Source organism: Manacus vitellinus, unplaced genomic scaffold, assembly GCF_001715985.3.
Source record: "Manacus vitellinus isolate BGI_N305 unplaced genomic scaffold, ASM171598v3 scaffold_9_pilon, whole genome shotgun sequence".
In the NCBI taxonomy this organism is placed as follows: domain Eukaryota; kingdom Metazoa; phylum Chordata; class Aves; order Passeriformes; family Pipridae; genus Manacus; species Manacus vitellinus.
The window spans coordinates 6,176,323-6,198,029 of record NW_021940917.1 but is presented as its reverse complement, the minus strand read 5'-3'; the positions used below and the strand labels follow the sequence as shown (position 1 = coordinate 6,198,029).

Below are 21,707 nucleotides of genomic sequence, written 5' to 3'. Positions count from 1 at the left end.
AGAGACAGGAAACCAAACAGCCATGAGCAACAGACAGAGAAAGCCTTGATTCCTTGTAAGCACTTCTCAGCATTAACTAAAACATACATGTGTCATCAACACTGTTTCCAGCACGAATGCAAAACACAGCCCCATACTAGATACTATGAAGAAAATTTAATCCGTCCCAGCTAAAACCACCATGTGACCACCATAAAATGTGATGCACTTTGCGATGAACATGCATGGATGCTGTTTCGAGTGAAGGAGAAAGTACTTCTGATGTTTAATCTTAGACTGAGTATTACTGCTTTCATGGAATCCTCTGAAAATTCCTGCACACACAACAAAGTAACGGAGTTTGCCAGATACCACACCACTTAACTTTCCAAAACTCTTTTTTTAAAGTACTTTGTTATAAAAGTGACATGATATTTCATTCCCTGTAATATTTCAATTTTCATTTTAATATTCATCATTTTGCACTGTTTCAACAGCTGTTTCTGATAGCCTCCACAATTTCATTTGTGCTGTGTTTTTGTAATGAACTTAGTCCTGCTAGCCATGTTAAAATATTTAATTACTAGATATTAATAAATAAAGTACTTGCACTAGAAACCCCGAGGCATGACAGCTGGCTTTAAAGTATTATAGTTCAGCTTTCTCTTTTACAACTTAAAAGCTCTTCCAGCTTGTTAAGATCTTCATTCGTTTCACACATGTGGAAGAAATAATCTTCCTTCCTTCCATCCTATGTTTTAAACTCATATCCGTTTCTGAATAATGCTCTTTTCTCCACTGTCATATGATTTGAGCCAGTCAAGCTCATTTAGAATAATTACTCTCACTGTGGTATCTCAATCACGGTCCCCTTGAATTTCTTCGATTCAGGATCCTGTAACTTAATCTATGTGCCTAAGAAGATCTCAACACCTAAAAATAGAGCTAAACAGGCAGTAATATAAGCTGCTGCAGTAAATTAATTCTTTCTTATGGAACATCCAAATTCTGTTTGACTACTCTTTAGCTTAAGTTCTTTTTGTTCTGGACTAAAATTTCCCAATGTGTGATACAAAAATTACTGCAACATAGTAAACTGCAGCGTCATAAGCCAGCACTTAGCCAACTTAGCCCTCTTTGGAGAGGCAGTGGAGGGAATTTGTTCCTGGCTGCTGTAAATGTGTGCCTGCAAACAGAGAAAACAAACAGCACTGAGTACCTTCCATTTGTTCTAAAGTTCATGCAGTTTGGCAGCATGCTGATGTGAGGGAGAAAGCCTTACCTGGCTGGACTTAGCAGTATCCATTGCAGATTGGAGTTGAAGTCCACTTTTAGGTTCCAAAATTTTAGGACCACAAGGAGCATTTTATAGTCCCCTTCTGAAGGCAGAGAGCACAACCAGGAACTCAAATTTGTTAATACCACATGAGAAAAATGTGGAGCTTGTGCTATTCCTGGTGTAGTGCTGTCACTTTTTGCCACTAAGGATGGTGGCAAAAAGCATTCCCAGTTTGAGAATCTTGGAATAGGTCAACCTCACACATCATACAACAATAAGAAATTGACAGAATGTCAATTACCTTAAATTAAAAAAAAAAAAAAAAAACAAAACAAAACAAAAAAACCTTTGGCTGCTTGTGTCATCTGGCCTACATACATACAAAGATTGTACTACTTTCTCTTCACAATCCTGAAATTTTTGGTTGAGCTGACTTCTCAGGAGTTTGCTGGTCTCCATTTTTCTTCAGAAGGATTCCCTGTAACCTGGGAGGAATACTCTTATATGAAGAAAAGATGTGAAAAAGTGCTGTGATCAGGTTGATCCCCTCCATGCAACTGCACAAAAATGAGCTTTTAAAAGCTGGTGGAAATCAGAATTGAAAGGAAAAAAAAAACAACAAATCAAAAGAAAAAAATAAGTAGAAGCAAGAAAAGGATATGTTGAACTCTACTGGTGACATGCCTCAACTGCATGAATATCTGTTTCTGTACAACTGAGGAATTAGCCTGTTAAATTCTATAATATAAAAAAATTAGTTATATCAAGAGAAAGTACTGAAAAGGCCATATACATGAGAACCACTTGATGATGTACAGATACACAGGCACTTTGGCAGAATGCTAGAATTCTTGATTTTGTGATAGTGATCAGCAATTTGGTTATTGATCTAAGGCTGCTTAATGTACAGTGAGGATTTTGTTTGTTTTAAGCATTTAATCATAGACCTGCTTCAACCAATGGTAATCACTTTGTCATTTATCCAAGAGGTTGTACAGAAGTTACATATCTTTTCATGTAAGTAAAAGGGATCATCAAAGCTCAAAGTTTAGGGAAAAGAAAAAATGGGACATTGAAAGTTTTCTGCAAAATTTTTAAGAGGCACTTGAAGAGGTGTTCTGTCCCATAAGCACTTTCAAAGCTAAGCTTCCCAGTAACTGTTGAAAGTAAAACTAGATCCTTTTGTCAGAGTATTTAGAAATAAATGTATTGATTTCATTATAAAGCTACTTTGTTTTCATTCTTTGATTCCAAGTGTAACTGTTCTAATTTAAAGCTAATACAGACTTTTTTAAAAACGGAGCTTTCTTTCATTAATATATAGAAGGTATTTTTAAAAGTAATTTTTCTCTTTCAGTAGTATAAATTTCCCTGTATTCTCTTTACCCCATTTTCTGTTTTCAATATGTCTTAGAAATGTCTCCATAATTTTGGAAGATGAACTAAAACAAAAGAGAACAAACAAATAAAAAATCATGAAAAAACTCTTCCAGAAAACAGAAGAAATACTGCTAATTTTCTGATGTAAATTTTTTCAGTCTTTTTCAGGCACTGCATCTTTGTGATTCTTTTCCTCTTTTAATGTAACAGTAAGGGAGTACAAATGATCTATCTATGTGTTTCAAGCTATTCCACAATATTTCCACTTCCTTTCATAAGAATAATTAGTTTCATGGTTTTTAAAATACTATGTTTGCTAATGTATCACAAACTACACGAGAAATTGTACTTGATTTTTATGCCAGCTGCTAAATGGTTCATGATTTGTCTTTGTCAATATTTGCAGTTCTTCCTAATCTTTTCACTTGAAGAGGAGCAATGAATAGTCCTTTGTCTCAATCTGAATTTTTACCTTTGTTACACCCAGCACCCTGCCCTCAAATCGGTTCTCTAGTTTATGAATTGTTTGAATTCTATCTTAGAAAATCAATGGTACATTAATCACTAAGCACTAATTCTTAGTGCACAGAGTACTAACAAGGGGACTCTTCTGCAATGCAAAATTTACATTTTTCAATCCCTGTTCTAAGTGCTGTCCTCAGTCACTGACCCACCCACTTTGCCCCCCAATCATTTCCAGAATAGATTAATGAAGCAATAAAGAAAAAAAAACAGTCTTGGAGGCAGCTAGCAAAAATGCAGAATAAACTATTTTTTTTCTGTAGACACTTCCATCTCTGTCTCATTCTTTCGTAGAGCTGTTGTCTTTCCCACATGTCAAATGATGACCTTCAGTGTTCCAAAAGAAATCTCACCACCATCTGTATTCTGCTCCCCAGGACAATCTTAGTCTGAGAGGTGAGACAAACTGTTTCATAATAGCACCAAGTTAATTTGTGTGCTATTGTATTGAGTATGGTCAAAGTCACTAAATATAGTAGGAGATCACTTAAATGGAGAGAATGTGAGGTAGCAGAACTGTACTCAGATAAAGGCAGTCTAATTAACTTGCTGAGTCACTGCAGATCTTTCCCAAAGCCAATTCTTTCTCTTTCAGTGTCAAATAACATTACCAGGAATATCCTGTTACTTAGTAGAGATCACATATTCTGTAATCTCTGTAAGCCAGATTTCTTGCACACATCATAATCTCCCTTCATTTCAACACAAAAACCTTCTGTGTGCCAGTTTTCCTTAACAATCTTTTGGAGTCTGTGTGTACCCTAGTTTTGACTACCCAAAATCACAAGGATTCCTTACTTCCTTTACCCTTACAAGCCAAAAGCTATACCTTTTGTTTTTCTTATTTACATTCCAGGAGTCGTTTTCCAACCTTGTTCTACAGAATGTGAGTACATTTCAATTTTGCCCTTTCTATAAAACTGGTTGTTTGATAAATGCAAAATTATGAAGACACTCAAGTCTGTCTCCCTATTAAACAAGCAGAACAGATTCTGTTTTGGCTTTCTAACTGTCTACTCAATCAATAGCATTCCGCTCATTGACACTAAAAAATTTTCCTGAAACAGAGTAATTGATCAGATACAGAGCTACATGGCAAAATTGTGGTTGTGCTACCCAGACCAAACGGCTTTTGTATAGTAGAATGAGGGGATAACCCCCTCAGTCTCTAAGCTAGACAAAGCTCTGTATGTCTTAAACCTTTTGACCTTCTCTGGTGATTGTCTTTATTTACCTTCTTTTAGAGTTTCAGGAAAAATATACTGTGCTTGGCAGAAAGCCTCCTCCAAACGGATAATCGTGTGATCCCTGTGAGAGCTGAGAACGGAGCACAGCATGCAGATGCAGAACTTGTCTCTGGTCAATGGTCTGATCCACATGACTTGATAACTTGGGGAAAGGGATATGTTTGTCTCTACAGATAATAGTCCTCGCTGAATACCTGCGCGGTATGTACGTCCTGCTGTTGGTCCTGGAAGTCGTCAGTGCAGTTCCTGACCTGTCACAGTTCACTCCATGGCATAGTCGAAACATCTGGGTGACGCTAATGAAGGAACTGAACCACACAACCTTTTGTGCATCACTGGCGTATCCAGAGCAGCCATTTCACACCTGTCTTGTTGGTATTCCTCTGGGTGACACAGAAGCATCTCTCCTGGTGCAGGATTTCATCCGACGGCGTGACTTATTGAAACGGGACTGTCATACTGTGCGCGGGTGTCGCGATCGTGTTGATAGCTGAGATGATGTGTTGTCTGTTAACACTCCATTTCAAAAGTTAGGTATTTTAGAGTCACTGTTTGTAAAAGACTGTGTGTATTTTAATCATCATGTAGGTTATGACATAGAACGAGCACGTGGTGAGTCTATGGTACGGGATGTGTTCCCTGAACTGTCTTTCTATAGAAATAGTTCCTTCTGGTGTCGGTGAGAATCCGACTTGGAGTACTCCAGCAGTGAGTGCACCTTTTCGACTCCCTAGGGGAGTGTTTCTTCTGTGTGAAGATAGAATCTAGCCAGGAATCCCTGCACAGCCAATAGGGGGACCTTGTACATTTGGAAGGTTGGGGTTGTTGACACCCGCTCACAGACTGCTACTTAATCACTCGTTGCTCTATCAACGAAACCCCAGGGCAGTACACCTTGATGAACGGTGTAATGATAACATACTGCTCTGGAATTATGGACAGAGAGTGGCTGCTTCCGTAATTCTCCCTTGGGCAGCTGCAGCTAAGGCCTTAAGCACTTTAAATCATATGGCTTGCTGGGTAGCAAAACAAGTCAATAAAACTTCACAAGTATTGTACCAACTGGCCACTGACGTGAATTCTGTCCGACATGCAACATTACAAAATAGAGCAGCCGTGGATTTCTTACTTCTAGTCCACGGATATGGGTGTCAAGACTTTAATGGGATGTATTGTATGAATCTGTCAGATCATTCTAAGTCTATTTATAGAAACATTGCTGAGTTGCAGGCGGCAACTCAGAAGATCAAAGAAAGCACTGGGTTTTTTGGCTTGGAGAACTGGTTTGGCAGATGGGGAATACCTAGCTGGTTACCTTCACTTTTCAAAATGGGATGTTTGGTAGTGTTGATGGTTGTAGTTGTGTTGCTGATGCTGCCTTGGTTAGTATTGCTCCTGCAAAGGGCCCTGCAGGATGCGATGCGGGCGGCTTTTGTGGCACAATTACAGACAGGGGGAATTGTGGGGTGAAGTCACAGCCCCACAACTGAAGTTTGAAGAGTTTGGAGTGTTGCGGGGTGTTGGGCCGTTTTCCATGGGAGCAGTAAAGCTAACTAGATAGTTCCCATGGACACAGCCTTGAGCTGTGTGGCTGAAGTGCAGGTGCGCATTCCTCAGTGTTTTTGTGGAAGTATGTTTGTGTTGTGTGTGTGGGAAAGTAGAAGTAGGAGAACCTAATAAAAGGCTGCCTGCTGCTCTGAGCAGGCAGACATCTCTTTGTCTCACCATCCTCGTGTGTGTCGTCTGTCATTCTTCCCCCCCTAGGACCAAGACCTTCGACAGATACCCAGCGACAGTAGAAGCTAGAGAATTCTCCCAAGATTTGTATCCTATTATACTGGCTCTTATGAAAAAGAATGGGAATACATATTTCTCATTAAAAGGTTAAAGAGAAGCAACTCGTATACATCATCACAAAAGACATGCTTTCCTGTTGGAAATAACTAGTTTTACAGTAATAAAATACATGTTCAGATTTGTATTGCTTTTGCTTGGTTTTTCAAATATAAATATTGTTCTGGATTGATCACTGTATTTTGCATTTTCTCTAAAAATTGAGATCCATGGACTTTAATTCACAGAAAGGAAATCAAGGATGAACTGGCCCTAAATAATAACTTTGCTGCTAAATAACATTCAAAAGGAGGTACTCTTGACTTTATTTATGTTTCTATTTATGCTATTGATTTGTTAAGAGTTTCTTCCACTAATTTTGACCCTAAATAAGCCCTATATATTTTTTTAAGATATGAGTATTAAATTTCTGGAAATTGGATTCCCATGGATTTGGAGAGCAAAATAAGATTTCCTGCTCTATTCAGAAATAGAAACCATTTATAATATCAGGTGGAACATAAGAGATGAGATATCTTGGCTTCCTTAGCATCATTGTCTTTTCATTAATTCAATAAAATTCTGTTTTTAAGGGCTGCTTATGTGCTCTGTGTTGCTGCTATTATATAATTTCTACTGGAAACTTGTTAATGGTGTGCTGAAAACGTGGGGATTTCCACAGATTTCGTCTTTTGTATTCATGAAAAGTAATAGTATATTCAGCACAATGCTAAGCTCAGGGGATGATGGTTACTATTACAAGATCAAGGACATTTCTGTGAACTGCTTTTCTGTGAAAATCCTTGCATTCATAATCCACAAATTCTGGCTGCTGCTAGAGGATTGTGTGGGAAGGGGAGAGAGATAAAATACAATGTGAGCTTTTTGTTTTTACAAACAAGTCGCTATACATTAAGTATTAGACATGCTGTTTGGGTTTTTTTGTTTTATTTGGGGTTTTTGAGAGTGTTTTTGGTTGGTTGGTTTGTTGATTGTTTTTTGGGGGAGTGAGGGTGGAGGTGTCCCGGTAATATGGTTATTACTTTAATCAATTAAATTGAAGAGAGAATTTTTTTTGTAACCTGAAATCACACAAGCAAATGTCTGGTTCTAAGTATCAAATTTTATCCTCAATTATTCTCTGTCTCTAAAGGTTGGAAAGGTAAAATACATCCTGATTTATATCCTGTATGATCAATTGAGACACTGGAATTTAGCTGTGGATCCCTGAATTGAATATCTCATGTATTCATTAATATCTCATGAGATATTCTCCCATGAATATCTCATGTATTTCTTAACTTTACCTCCCTTGTTCTTCCCTCTGAAGACAAAGATATATTACTGCCCAGAGATATCATTGCATGCTTCCATTTCCATTTGGAAAAAAGTTCACAAAACTTCCCAAGGAAGTTTTCCACAAGATAAATTACTTTTATAAGATACATTGTAGCTGCTTTGTATTCATAGCAATCCCATCTGAAGACACACTAACAGTAAGATAACATCTATCTGATTTAAAGGCATACTAAGGGTTTTCCATCTGAACCAGCAAGACTGGAAGCCTGCAGCATCTTTGGAAATCAGCCCTTGGCCTTTATATGAAAACAAATGCAATCAGCATTGGGCAGCACCCTTGTTATTTGGCCAAAGGACTTGAACCATCATTGCCCAGTGATTAGTAAGAACAGAGCAATTACATATGAGACTGCCCCCACATACTTTTCCTAGTCACTAATTGCTTTCAGGTCAGGGAATTCCTTTGCTTTTCCTGCTTAGTAACCCTCAACAGATCTCTTTTACAATGGTACTCCAGGCTCCCTTTGAATTCATGTCAAGTTTTTGCATTGCCAATATCCTGTAGTGAGCAGATTCACAGAAAATGTAGCTGCTGCCGGAAGAATTTTTCTTGGTTTGAATCTGGCTCCTTCTGGCCTTGATTCTTGTTAGAAGTCCCACTGAATTTATACCATCAGTGATTTTGCAACCTCTGCCATGATCCTCACTGAATTGCTTTTGCTTCTTTTTTTCAGATTGAAAAATCCCACCTTATTCTTTCGTTCCTTGTAAAGAAGTGGAAAGAAGTTATATCCATTGGTCATCCTTCTTACCCTCCTCTGAATCTTTTATAGTTCCAATACATCTTTTCTGAAATACACAGATCAGAATGATCCTCCTTGGGTTTTTTTCATATTACTTTTCAAATAATTCCTAACTTCCAATTTTCTTTTTTTTTTTTTGCCTCTATAGAGCATTAAGTTGAAGTTTTGCACAAATGTTTCATAAACTAAGGTCCATCTTCTGCATAGTTATGATCAGCTCACAATTTTATGCAAGAAGCTGGCATTACTTTGCCCCAGGTCCATCACTTCATGTTTGTTTGTCTTGAAGTTCGTCTGGCATTTCAGCTGCTAGGTGATTTGGTCTTATAAGGTCCAGTGTTGTCCAGGAAGTTTTATCATTAGATCATCTGAAAAATCAAACCGGTGCACATTTCTAAGATACATTTAAAATACAGATCAAGCTTAGGTTTGTAGTTATCTTTTGTTTTTAAAACTGAGATGGCATTATAAAATGAAAAGGTAAAGGACAAGACATTTATCTTAAAAAAATGGAAATTCCTTCACACTAAATATGGTACAGGAAGCTAATATATTACTGAAGATTTATCTCTGTGCATCTGACATCTTTTCAAAGAGTAAGCAATTTACTCTTTTCAAAATACTGCAGTTATTTTTCTTCATTTAAATTGGCCATTAAGTCCATATCATTTTTTTCCATGCAGGAAAAAAAAAATCTCTGCAGTGTAGTTTTAGGTAGAAGCCACACAGCATATAGGCATTTAAATCCAGTTTCACTACGTAACTAAAAGTGCAAGAAGAGTATGAATGTCCACTTCATGGAACATAGAAGCTATCTAGCAGGATGTGGCTCTCTAAGTTGTTTGAAGTTGTTGACTTTGAGCAATAATGAAGACAAGTATTAGGACAAAGAAAATATAGGAAGTATTTTCTGAATAGAGGATTGAGAAAGAGAAGGAAGGAAGGAAACCCTCTATGGGGTCTGGACCAACATACATTTGTTGTGAGAGAAGTGTGGCTTAATTGTTCTTGGTGTAGGTAATAAAAGCTTGGGAAGTATGAAATATACGCAGTGTACTTCCGCTCAGAATCTGAAATGACAGAAAGAAAAAAAAAGTTGTAAGGATCTGAGTTACCAAGACATCACTCCAGTTCACAGAATCTAAACAAAGAACTATATGAATAACCACAGAAGCTAGACTGAACACTGAAAACTCCTGAATTAAACATAATGAACTATTCTTATGCCTGAGAAATCCTTACAGACTCCAGAAGAAAGGTAATGGAGAAAAAGGCTTGGATTCTATCAGGACATGTCTATAGCTGAAAATAGATACCAAAGTTAAAAGAGTAGAATGAATTTACAGGACCATGCCAACCCTTAAAAAAGGTGGCAGAGATAAAGTCTTTCTATTTTAATATTTTCTAATTTTTCCAGCATGCATGGGTGTGGTTCTCTCTTGGGGTGTGACATTCTCAAAGTGTTATGATCTAGTCTACTTTATGGCTTTTGAGTCCTAATATAAATCCTGCAGAAATAATTTCACCATTTTCCATTCAGCTGTAGTTTTAGTAACATCTGTTAATAATGCTGTATTTTTCAGCAAGGTCAATTTAAATTTTCTGAGATAGCTTTCCACTGCTATTTCTCTACAGCTATTTCTATTACAGTAATTTTATGTAACACAGTCTTATAGAGATATAATTTTGAATATATATAAAAATTTTATTATGTGTCCCTATCAAGTCATAGGCTGTAGCACTGCTTGTGGTACAAGCTGCATTGTATATTGATAAATATATGTTTTACATTTATCCTAGTAACTATCTCTGCTATTATTATTCAAATTATCCAAACTGTCATATTTACTGGTTATATTTGCATAGAGTGAATTTTCAACTATTTCACTAGTTAGTTGTGTTTTATTTTTTTCTCTGGCAAGGCTAACAAAAGTGGAACCTTGAGAATTCGTAGAAACTAAGAAGTCTTCTCTTATTCCTGCTATTCCATTCATGTGCTATCCATTCTCAGACAGCCAGCCCCTGTAAAAATTTTGATAGCAACTTGTAGTAGACTACTTTTTCAGTTATTTAGATCATTGTGACAAAACAAATATACAAGCGAAAAAGGAACACAAAACCCCAAACAAATGAAAACCCCAAAACAGCAAAGCAATTACATGAAGGGGAACTACTTTTTGTGTCCACACACAATGTTGCCAAAATTAATTAGTGTTGCTCACCCAGTGTATTTTTAACATTCAGCCAAAGGATGAAAGAACTAAACGTTCTTTTATTCTCCATCTGAACAGTACTGCTATTCAAAGGAATTGTTCCACCCACCTCAACTTTGTTGACAAAAATATACCAGCACTTTATCCAAGTTTATCTTCACTTCTGATCAATTTTTTCATTATTTTTGTGACCAATACTCATGTAATTTTTGAAATCATAAATTAATTAATTCTTGATCAATTTTAAATTCTTAATACACATACTGTAGGTATGTAACAGACACTGTTAAATTAAAAAATAATGTTATAAGAGGCCCTTAAAGATCATAATTTCCAACTCCCTGTCTCAAGACTACACCTACAATAATTCAAACCAAAGCTTGTCTAATCTTTTCCCAAAGATTAGACAATAACCATGTAACTGGGCATATAGGCCAAAACTCATCCTTGCTTTTAGTACTATGTTAATCTATAAATTCTATACTATTGAAAACCATGTAAGAAAAAAGCTTCATTTTCTTTATGGGGATTATATTTATATTATTATGTTGCTTGCCAACTCTATCAGTAAAGGACAGACCTATTGGTTAAGTTTGGAAAGAATATATAGCCAATACTTGCAGATGAACTTCTATGGCAAAAAAAAGGAAGATGGAACTGAGTTATTACGGACTTAGCTTGATCTGCAATAAATAAATTAGTTAATATCCTAATCTAAAACCCTTTTAAAGTCCATGGAAAAAATATTGGAAGTTGAAATGCTATCAAGCATTCAGATTGATAATTTAACCCACACTTCACTTGAAAAATAATTATTTTTATTCATGATAAACTATTTTTCTCCAGGAATATATGTGATTATTTTGTTTTGTTGTGGAATGAAAATGTGAAAGAGTCATCATGCGTAATTTTCATTCCAAGTATAACAGTTTTTGAGATCTGAAGGGCATACATCTCCCTATCATGTAGCATTACTTGAGCCAGTTGTAAAGTTATATGCATTCTCACTATTGAAAAGAACTCATGCGAAACATTTAAGACCTGAACACTCCTGAGCTTTTCTTCCATGTGAAGTATTCTGTTGACTCCACTAAGACTGCTTACATTTTTCAGGGGTGGTAGGGTGAGGAATATGATTTTTATGATGTTAAAAAAATCATTTTATAAGATAAAACCAAGGCTGAAATTTCCTAATGTTAAGAAATCACAAAAACACGTCAAATTAAACTCAGAATATAATACAGTGAAAACCCAATGCAAATAAGCCAGATTTAAATAATGCAGGTATCCAGTAAAAAGAAACCTTTTTAAATTGCTGCTTTTTCAGCCTTACTATAATCTCATAAGTAAGGCTTCTCCAATGGATCTTTTGTCATCAAAATGTTCTTCTCACTAACACGTTTCAGCCTTTGATTCTGAGGCATTCATGTGAACTTGCCTAATCCCTCAGGTGGAGTCCACCAGTTATCAGTGCCAATGGGCATTGAGCCCTTGACTTCAGCTCCAAAAGTTCCTTTTTGCAGCCCTGGTTACATGCAATTAAAGGGTAAATTATTCTATTCAGGAGATCCATCCTTAATGTGAGGGTGATTTATCTGTTTTAAAACAGATAAACCAGAAGTGCGTGGTGCTGATACTCTATAATGCTGCATGCTTTTCTTGGCAATACACAGTACAAATAAGAAAGTTATCATCACATTAGTTGGAGGAATAAACTAGGAAAAAAACAAATAAATCTGCAAAATTCCTGCTTCTTTAAAAAAAAAAAAGTTATTTCTAGTACTGTTTCAGTCTTTTCAGTGGGTTGTTATAAACATAAAACTGCAGATTAAAAAAAAAAAGTGAGAAAACACCTGGAAAGGGATTTGTTGAATCTGTGTTAAATCTATGATTTAACAATCTTTCATTTTAGCAATACAAGTAAAGTTTTCAATCATTTTATAACTTCAGGTTTTTTTTCTAATTTACATTGCTATTTTGTTCACTTAACATTTTACTATTAAAATCTTACCCAAGAAAAGGACAAGCACCAGAACAAACTAGAAATGCTATTGAATTAGCAACTAATGAAAGATTCTAGTTTTGAAATAACGATAGGCAAGTTTTAGATTTTTTTTTGTTTTCCAGACACGTAGACCTTCTTGATTTCCTACAGAGAGATTTTTGGGGCCTGACATATTAACATAAATATGTTAATGTATTAACCTACAAATTCATGCAGTATATTTATTCACCCCAGAGGTGGAATGATATGGAACTCATCTTCTTACAACTGTTTATTACTAAAAATGTATGTCTTGGGAGCAGTGTCCTTTGCAATCTAGTTATTCTGGTTGCACTCCAGTATAATCCAAATTACATCATTCTAATTTTTTCAAGGTTATTTAGAGGATGCAAAAGAAAAAATCCAGGCACTGCTAAATTTTGCTTAGCTGGAACTGAAAGTGAGTACTATTGATTTTTACACATCACTTTTATAACCTAATAGCATTTAGATTGAAGGCATTGGAAAAACTAAAATCCCTGATGTCAGTGGTGTACTGAAGATGTAGAAAAAAAGAGTAAAATACAAAAAAATAAATTGTATATTTTTTAGTCTTTGGACACTGCCCATTTTAAGCACAGGGATTAAGACTTTAAAATGTTTCTGTGATTCTGCTATGAAAGCAAGAGCAGAAGGAAATGATCCAGCAAGATACAAAGATACACCAGCAAGACAAAGTTCTTAGGTTTTCAAGTATCAGTTCTTTGGAGTGTAAAAATATAAACATGCAGCATATTCAGTTATGTAATACTCTATAATAACATAAAAATAAACACTGTCATTTGCATTAAATAGTCTCCAACTATTACAGTCAAGTAGGATTCAAAGAGCGCTATGCCTGACAGGCAGTTGATAATTAATATACTTCACTTGATGGTGAAGAAGAGAGCAAGAAACATCTTTTTCCTTTAATATATGTTAATATTTTATACAAAGGAACCTTGATCCTTCTTTGAAGCATCTAGGAATTAGTACCAGTGAAAAAAACCTCACCAACTGTGGTTGGTAGTTTTACAATAGTTCTACAGTAGCTCTGAGTCTGTGCATTCTCATGCCACATTAGATGCTGTTCAATGCTGTAAAAATTGAAACAGTTAATATTCATGTCCATCTTATAATGAATAATAATTACAATGGCCACATTTTACACTTCTATCTCATGTAGTTCCAATAATGGTTTTTGTTTTCTAATAATGGTGAAAGAAGGAGGCCTCAGATAAAGCACAATTGAGTCATCATCTCTGCAATTTGTATAAGTCTGTAGGCAGACATTGCAAGCTTTGGATAAATTGTATCATACCTACAGAAAGGTTCCATGGTTTTAGACAAGGCATCTAAGAAGGCATCTAACTTCATCTAAGAAGTTTACCTGGATTTTATTTTTCTCATTAAAAATATATTTAGCAGTAGCCATTTGCAGTATGGTTCAGCATCACTTTATGCATTAGAGAATATTTAGAAAAAAATTTAGAATGGCTCACATGTAGTGTGAATTTATTTATTAGAGTTTTTTCCATTAATAATACTGCCTTGAGTGGGCATGGTGTAATGAAGGAGGATTAAGACAGTTAATTTAAACATAATTATCCCTAAAATATGTCCTTTTTTCGTTCTGCTGACTGCTGCTGCAGTCAGAGAACTGCTCCTGCATATCCAGAGAACAATTATTCAGGTTTACTGAAATGAAAGATCAGGTGAAGATTGGCCACTGGATTCAGCAACAGTTGATGGTATTACAATTGCTATAAATATGTAATTAGAGAAGAAAATTATCATTCTGATAGTGGAGGAAAGCACTCACCACTGTAACAATTTTAACAATAGTGTTCAAACTAATTGCAGTCCACAATGTATGTTATGAAAGTTGCAATTACGATTTTGGTTGTTTTCTTCCTGGTACTTAGGAGGTACAGTTCTTACTATTCCTATTTAAAAACTATGCTGAAATATTTGTTTACATTCCTTCTCTCACTCTCCAGTCTGAATGTAAAAACAGATCCCTTACAAAATCCTAAACTGTCGGTAAGATTGAAACAATTGGACATCCATGTACAACACCTCTTGTGTGTATACACACTACAGATGAGCACCAAGAGCCAAAATCTAGTGGCTTTCTACAACAGAGTGACTGCACTGGTGGATGAGGGAAGAGCAACTGCTGTCATCTGTCTTGACTTCTGCAAGGCCTTTGACACAGTCACAGAAAACATCCTTATCACTGATTCTGAGATATGGTTTTGATGGATGGACTAATCAGTGAATGAGGAACTGTCTGGATGGATGCATCCAGACGCTTGCAGCCAACTGCATCTCCAAATGGAGATCAGCAGCAAGTGATGTACCTCAAGGGTTCATGTTGGGATGAATACTATTCAATATCTTTACTGACGACATAGAGGGTAGGATTGAGTGCATCCTCATCAAATCTATGGATGACATCAAGCCGGTGATCCTCCATGGGCTGCAGGGGCGCAGGTGCCTCACCATGATCTTCACCATGGGCTGCAGGGGATTCTCAGCTCCAGCACTTGGACCACCTCCTCCCGCTCCTTCTCCACTGACCTTGGTCTGCAGGGCTGTTGCTCTGAATATTTTCATCATCTCTCCCGACTCCTGTTTCACAGCCACTTTTCCTCCAACAAAAACCTGGCCATGCAAACCGAGTATGACAGTTTTTCCAGTTTTTCTTGCTATCACTATTAATGAGTACAGTTTGTGTGAATTAGGCATTACAATAAACTTTCCAGTGACATCTACACCATTTGGTTACACATGCCACAACTGTCAGTGGAGAAGGAATAATCTTTTCTTACTTATTCTGAAGAAATATGTTTCACCATTTGCTTCTCCCTTTTTCAGAAGAATTAAATTTATTACTTTTCTAATCTAATCTTTGAAAAGAGTCTTCAGCTACCCTTCTTTTTAAATTTAAATTTCCTTTGTTTAAATGATGTTTTCACTCTTCTAGGTCATGCAGTGAAGATCAGTGATTCCAATTCTAAACTTTGCCTTCAAGAAAGTATTTAAAATTATTCTCTCATATTCAGCCTCCATATGAAGTGTGCTCTTACTTATCATATACTATTATATGATAAAAAAGAATAGAACATTTAAGGATGTTTCTGAAGTATTCCAAAGTGTAGCCAAACAACCATAAGAAGACGAATTCACGTTACCCTTTTAGAACACACATTACACTTACATGCATTTAAAACCCCTCGTACTGTGCTCTCTGTATGAACATGTATTATGCTCTCTGCATGAACAATCCTCAAGTGTTAAAGTGGATGCAAGGCAGGTTAAGTAAGAACTAACTAAATGATCTTTAGCCAATTTGAAATGCAGCAAGTACAAATCTGGAAATACACTTTAAAATTATTATTTAAGAGAACAAGGTAAAGAAGAGTAAGTAACCTTGTAAAATGAGGGATAAGACAATATATGGAGACAAAATTGACACATGATATCACTGAAACTGTGATTGGAAAAAAGAGCCATGCCAAGGAAAATCAGTTAATAATTGTGAAGAATTGTAACTTAATAGCCTCTAAAACAAGGAGATAAAAACAAAAAATGTTGACTAGAGTATTTAATTATAGTACTCATAAATTATTAATTCAATATTAGTTTAACTATTGTCTGTGTGAAGAAAATTTTGTAACCAATGCTAACTGAAACATTAGATCTAATATTCCCTACTTGATAGATTTTATGAGGCAACTTATAATTTGTATTTACCTGAACTTAGTTATATTGTTTCCTTAGAGATGTGGAATAAGGAAAGATAGTTATGAAGAAAAAGATACTGGACAATCTCTATCTTCTTAATGGAAATTGGATTAAAATTTGACAAATTAATACTGAAAGTGCTACAGTTCTAATTCTGTTTTTAAAAGAGAAGTGTAATGACACTAATTTGTTTAAGGTGCAAAAACTCAAACTCAGAAAATGGGAAAAGACATTGATATAATGCTATAGAAACTGACAGAGTTAAGACAGGCTGCTTTATGACTAAGTGATCCTTTTTTTTTTTTTACTGTTATATCTTGGATTTTTTTAATTCTATATATTTCAGATAGATTAAAAACTGTTTCACAAATTCTTTAAAAGGAGTATGCTGAATGGCAATAACATTTAAGATATTTTAACACCACCATTGTCTTTATATTGTTTCATTCAGATGCCCTTCAAACTCTAGTATTCTTATTGATGTCTGGGAGTCATTAGGTTGTCCCTGCTGTTTGGAGTTGTCCTTAGTTTGGAGTCAAGAAATGCCTTTAAAAAAAGGCATAACAAATTTCAAGAAAGCAGATTTTACCCTTTCATCACCATTGTCAAGCTCTAGACAGTCAAATCACTCCCTAATATACAGGACTACCCCACCATCTTTCCTTCCTTGCTAATTCTGAATAGTTTGTAACCACTTGTTGCAGCAGAAGCGTTAATTATCCCACCATGTTTTTATGAGTGCTTACATTATAATTCTCAGGCTGCACAATGTTTTCCATCACCTCACGTTTTTGCCCATGCTGCATGCTTTGTTGTAGATTAATTTGTTGTAGATGAATTTCAGTTTGGCTATCAATCCTGCCACCTTTAGAAGGGAAGAAGCCCTAATTCCTATGTGACTGTCCTCAAGTGCTTCCATATTGTCTAACACTCCAACACCCACCCCTGATGCACGCATTAGTACAGGGGTAATTGAATGTGCTACAGTGTCCTCAGCATATCAAATTTCCTCAGCACATGGTGGAGCAGGCTGAAGGACCTCACTGGCACACTAGCCCTTGAACATTAGCATGCCACTCCCAGGCGTGCTAGTGAGCGTGGTTTTATCCCTTTCCACTTTCCAATCTAGTTTAAAACTCAATTAATTAGCCCTGCTAACTCCTGAGTCAAGATCCTTTTCCCCCTTTAACACAGGTGCACCCCATCTGTCATCATCAGTCCTGATGATCAAAAACCACAAAATTCTGCCAGTGACAGAATTCTGCCAGCCTCAGAGTTAGATATTGATCTGCTGGGTCTTTGTGTTTTTTCCTTCATCATTCCCTGCAACCGGAATGATAGAGGAGAATACTACATGTGCTCCCGGTCTCTTAGCCAGTTCATCCCAAGGTGTTGAGGTCTCTTCTAATTGCCCTTGGACTTCTTATTGCAATTTCATTGCTGCCTACATGAAAAAGTATTAATGGTTAATAAAATGAGGGCTATACCAGAGTAGAATGTTTGTTCATACTGTCTTTAACACAGGCTCTGGGTCCAGTCTGCGTACTGGGCTTTTTGTTCCTCTCAGAAGAAAGTCTCCTACGACAATGACCCATCTTTCTTTTTTTTTTGTATGGAAGCGGTTTTGACAGAGGAAGTAATCTCAGCAGTTCAACCCCAGCGACAAGTGCAACTTAAATGACACACCATCCTCATCGCTGTTCAGCTCCAGTTGCAGAGCCTTGTACCTACTGTTCCTGGGCACCTGAGAAAGGTGGGGCTATAACAGAGGAGATACCCCAGATGTGCAAGTCAGTAGCATTCCCCTCTATCCCTTAAGTCATGATGTTCTGCAAACTGAAGAGAGGATATGGAATCTCCTGTGTCATGTATCCTGTCTGCCTGACTGATCTGTCCTTGGGAAGGTGGGGTATTATTCAAGTAGTCCCTCTCTTGGTCAGACTTTCAGATACTGCTCAATTTGCTTACCTCCTCCCACACCTCTGTCACTAAGCAAAGGAGTTCCTCTACCTGGGCACTGCCTCCCACATGTGTTCTCACTGCTACTGTCCAGTTCTGGTATAAGATTAGGGGCACAACCTGCAGCTGACACCTGGGCAGGCAAAGGCATAAGATGATATACAAGTAGGTAAGTCTATGAAAGCATAATAAGAAAACAATCTCTGGTGGTGCTAGGATTAATAGGTAAAGACTTGGTGTACTGCAAAACAAACGAAGATAAGACCAAGAAAGCCCCATTGTCTTCTTCATGTCTTTTTTCTCTCCTGCCTTTCTTCCTCCCTTTTTTCAAAAAAAAAGTCTTTACTGGAAAAAGTTCATAGTGATAAGGTTCTTGGCACAGTTAATACCTGTAACATCAAGACAAAAGTCAGGCTAGGGCCAGGAGAGAATGTAAAAGGATAAAGTTCCATGAGGTAGTTGACCTGATTTAATGGCTTGCTGTTGCCAAAAGGGGAGATCCCACATGCTTTGCCATGTGCAGACATAAACACCCATAAACCAGCATGGTTAATCACATGCTCTCAGTCTTTTGTCTATGCTCTGGCATATATCTGACCCTATGCTGAACCAGTTCATCTTGCTAAATAGGCAAAAAGCAAATCCATGAACAGTTATGAGAAGAAGTGATTGTTTATTCAACAATAGTTCACAAGAATATTATTTCCAGGAATCACGCCAAGAGAAATCAATTTTGTAATAAAAAAGCTGTACAGGTAAACTGTATAGTTTTGTCATATTCTGTGATCATGGTCCCTCACTAGCCAAAATCACTCACTTTTCAGGGGTCTGCCTCCAGGTCTTATGTAAAAGGTATGTATAAAATGTATCTACAACCCACCTTGCAGAAGCTGAGTGACAGAAATTTAAGAACTCAGACTGTAGACACAGAGAGGTGCTATGCCAAATGCAACGTTATACAACAGAAGATGACACAACAAAAAGCAGCACCCAGAACTGAAGTTGGGCAAATTCAACTCAGATATAGGAAAATGTCTTTTTAGGAAGTGTTTCAGCACCAGAATAAATTCTTGCAAAACGAAAAGGGTTCTCCCTCTCCTGATGTTTGCAAACCTTGATCCAGAATCTTTACGGAATATGTGTGTTACTAAAACACGAGGGTTTTATGTCAGTGCAAAGATTTTGCTAGGCTATCTAATAAACAAAATATTGCAAACTTAGAAATGGTTTCTTTTGCCTTACCGTCAAGACATACTTGGGTAACTTGGGATGCCAAGTGGGGGAACACACTAATTCCTGATATGGCTGCTTAACTGATGATTACTTCACGTGGAAGACAAGAATACCCTAAAACGTTACCTAAGCAGGACAAAGCTGCATTTCGCTAGGGACTGGATCCAGATCGTCCTGCCCTGACACCCATCCCAGGCTGGGGCGGAGGGGGGATGGAAGTAACGAAACTTCCCGGATTTAATAGAAGGGACGTCTTTGAAGTAGCTGGTGTTGGTCGACTGGCAGTGCAGGGAAAAAACTGTAATGTTGGGAGGCGACGCAATAGCGGTGTCCTCAGAGACCTTTAGCGCGACGCGATGCCAGGGCGGGTCGGGAGTGGTGCGGGCGCGGTGCGGGGACAGAGGCAGTGCTGCTGCCGGGGCAGGGGCGATGTCGGAGCGGGGCGGGAGCGGCGCAGGGGCGGTGTCGGGACGGTGCCGGGTCTGTGTGGGAGCGGTTCGGGGGCGGTGCCCCCGGGGCGGTGCGCAGGAACGGAGCGGTGCGGTGTGGGGATGATGGCTGGCTCCATCGGGGAGGTTCGGGGCGGTGCGGGGCGGGGCCGGCTCAGGGCCGGTGCGGGAAGCGGGTGCCGGAGGGAGGCCGGGTGGCGGTGAGGAGATGGTGCTGGCTCAGGGGAGGTTCAGGGGCGGTGCGGAGGCGGTGCCGGCCCAGGGGCGGAGGGTTGCGGCGGGCGGCGGCGGAAGCGGGTCCGGGCGGGCGGGGGCCGGCGTTGCAGGCGGAAGCCGGCGCGGCGGTTGGCCAGTTTAAAGGCTCCGGGGCGGCAAAAAGGCGGGCGAAGCGGCGGCAGCGCGGGCGGAGCGGCCCCTCAGGGGTCCCGGCCCCGGGGCCCCCCGGGCGGAGCGGGGGAGATGGTCTCCAGAAGCCCGCCGGATCGGCTGCTGATCGTCGTCTCTGTGCTAGAAGGTAACCGGGTGGGGGCGGGACGGCCGCGGCCTCCCGGGGGCTGCTCGTCGTCTCCGTGCCGAAGGGAATGTGAGGGAGGGGTGCTCGCTGCCTCCGGAGGTGTTTGCTCTGGTGGCGTGAGTGGCGAAAGCCAAGCAACACTGAATAATCAGGCTATGTTAGTAAAACTGTGCACGTACGTATCTTAAAGCCAGGGCTGGCTACCCCCAACACCAATTTGGAGGTATTTACCCGAATTATTATTTTAAATGACTGAGGAAAGCAGCCTTCCTGCCTTAATTTTTTTTATTATTATTTTTACTTTATTTTTAAGTAGTATTCTGGTGTTTCTATCCCTTATTAGAAATCTGCTGTAAGTTTTTATGTAGTGTTGACTTGAATGCTATTCGTTCTTCATCTTGTATTTCTACAGGTTTTACTTGCTGTGGTCTAATTAGCGTGTGAGTCCGGGGGCTGTCTTTTTTTGTTTCGAGTTGTTTCCTGGTTGTTTGGTTTTTTTTTGGTGGAGTGGTTTCTCTCTGGCAAGTAAATCCTGTTAACTCTTTGTCCATTTATGTAGTTAGCCAAAGGAGCTTAGAAATAAGTTCCTGTTCCCTAAAATGCCCACAGTCCTCTCCCCACACTGTGATATAAGTAAATTTTAAGCGTTCACTTCCTCCAGTCATTTAAATTGTTAATCAGAATACAAGATGATGTTGAACCCAGGACAAATCATACACAGTTTTAGGCTCTTTCCTAATCTGGTAGTGACTTTTTTTTTTTTCCAGAAAGTGGCTGGTAAAATACCTTTTACTACTTTTATAAGATCATATTGTGCTACTTAGGTGTGGGGCAGTCATAATATCTGTAGTTGAAGCAAAATAGTCAATTGCTTTTTTTCACCTGCTCACTTATTTATTACAAATCATAAATTTCTCAAATCATACCAATTGCCTAGCTTCTTTCTCTCTGTTCTTTGTTACTTAATGCCTTGTTTCTGGATGCTTCACAAATGGTGTGTTTCATGTTATGTTCTTCTTTAATACTTCTGCACAGTGTGAAGGCTTTTTCCTTTTAATGTAAAGAACAGCTTTAGAGTAAGTGCAGGGAAAGTTATACAGGAAATTAATTGTATGTAATCGCTTTATGGCATAAATCTGAGCTCTTTGAGTAAGTGGAGGGAACGTGGTACAGGAAGTTAATTTTATGTAATCGGTTTATGGTACAAATCTGGGCTCTTGCTTC

The 21,707-nt window shown here is 38.1% G+C and overlaps 1 protein-coding gene across 4 annotated transcripts in view; it reads left to right on the top strand.

The window, feature by feature from the left end:
- Positions 1–20,428: 20,428 nt before the first annotated feature.
- The window catches only part of CEP120 (centrosomal protein 120), a 63,300-nt gene continuing 62,021 nt past the window's right edge, over positions 20,429–21,707 (top strand). For all 4 annotated transcript variants that reach the window (XM_029965436.1, XM_029965433.1, XM_029965434.1 and 1 more), the window contains exon 1: positions 20,429–20,483. In XM_029965436.1, coding sequence (XP_029821296.1) covers positions 20,429–20,483 — 55 coding nt within the window. The remainder of the gene's footprint in view (positions 20,484–21,707) is intronic.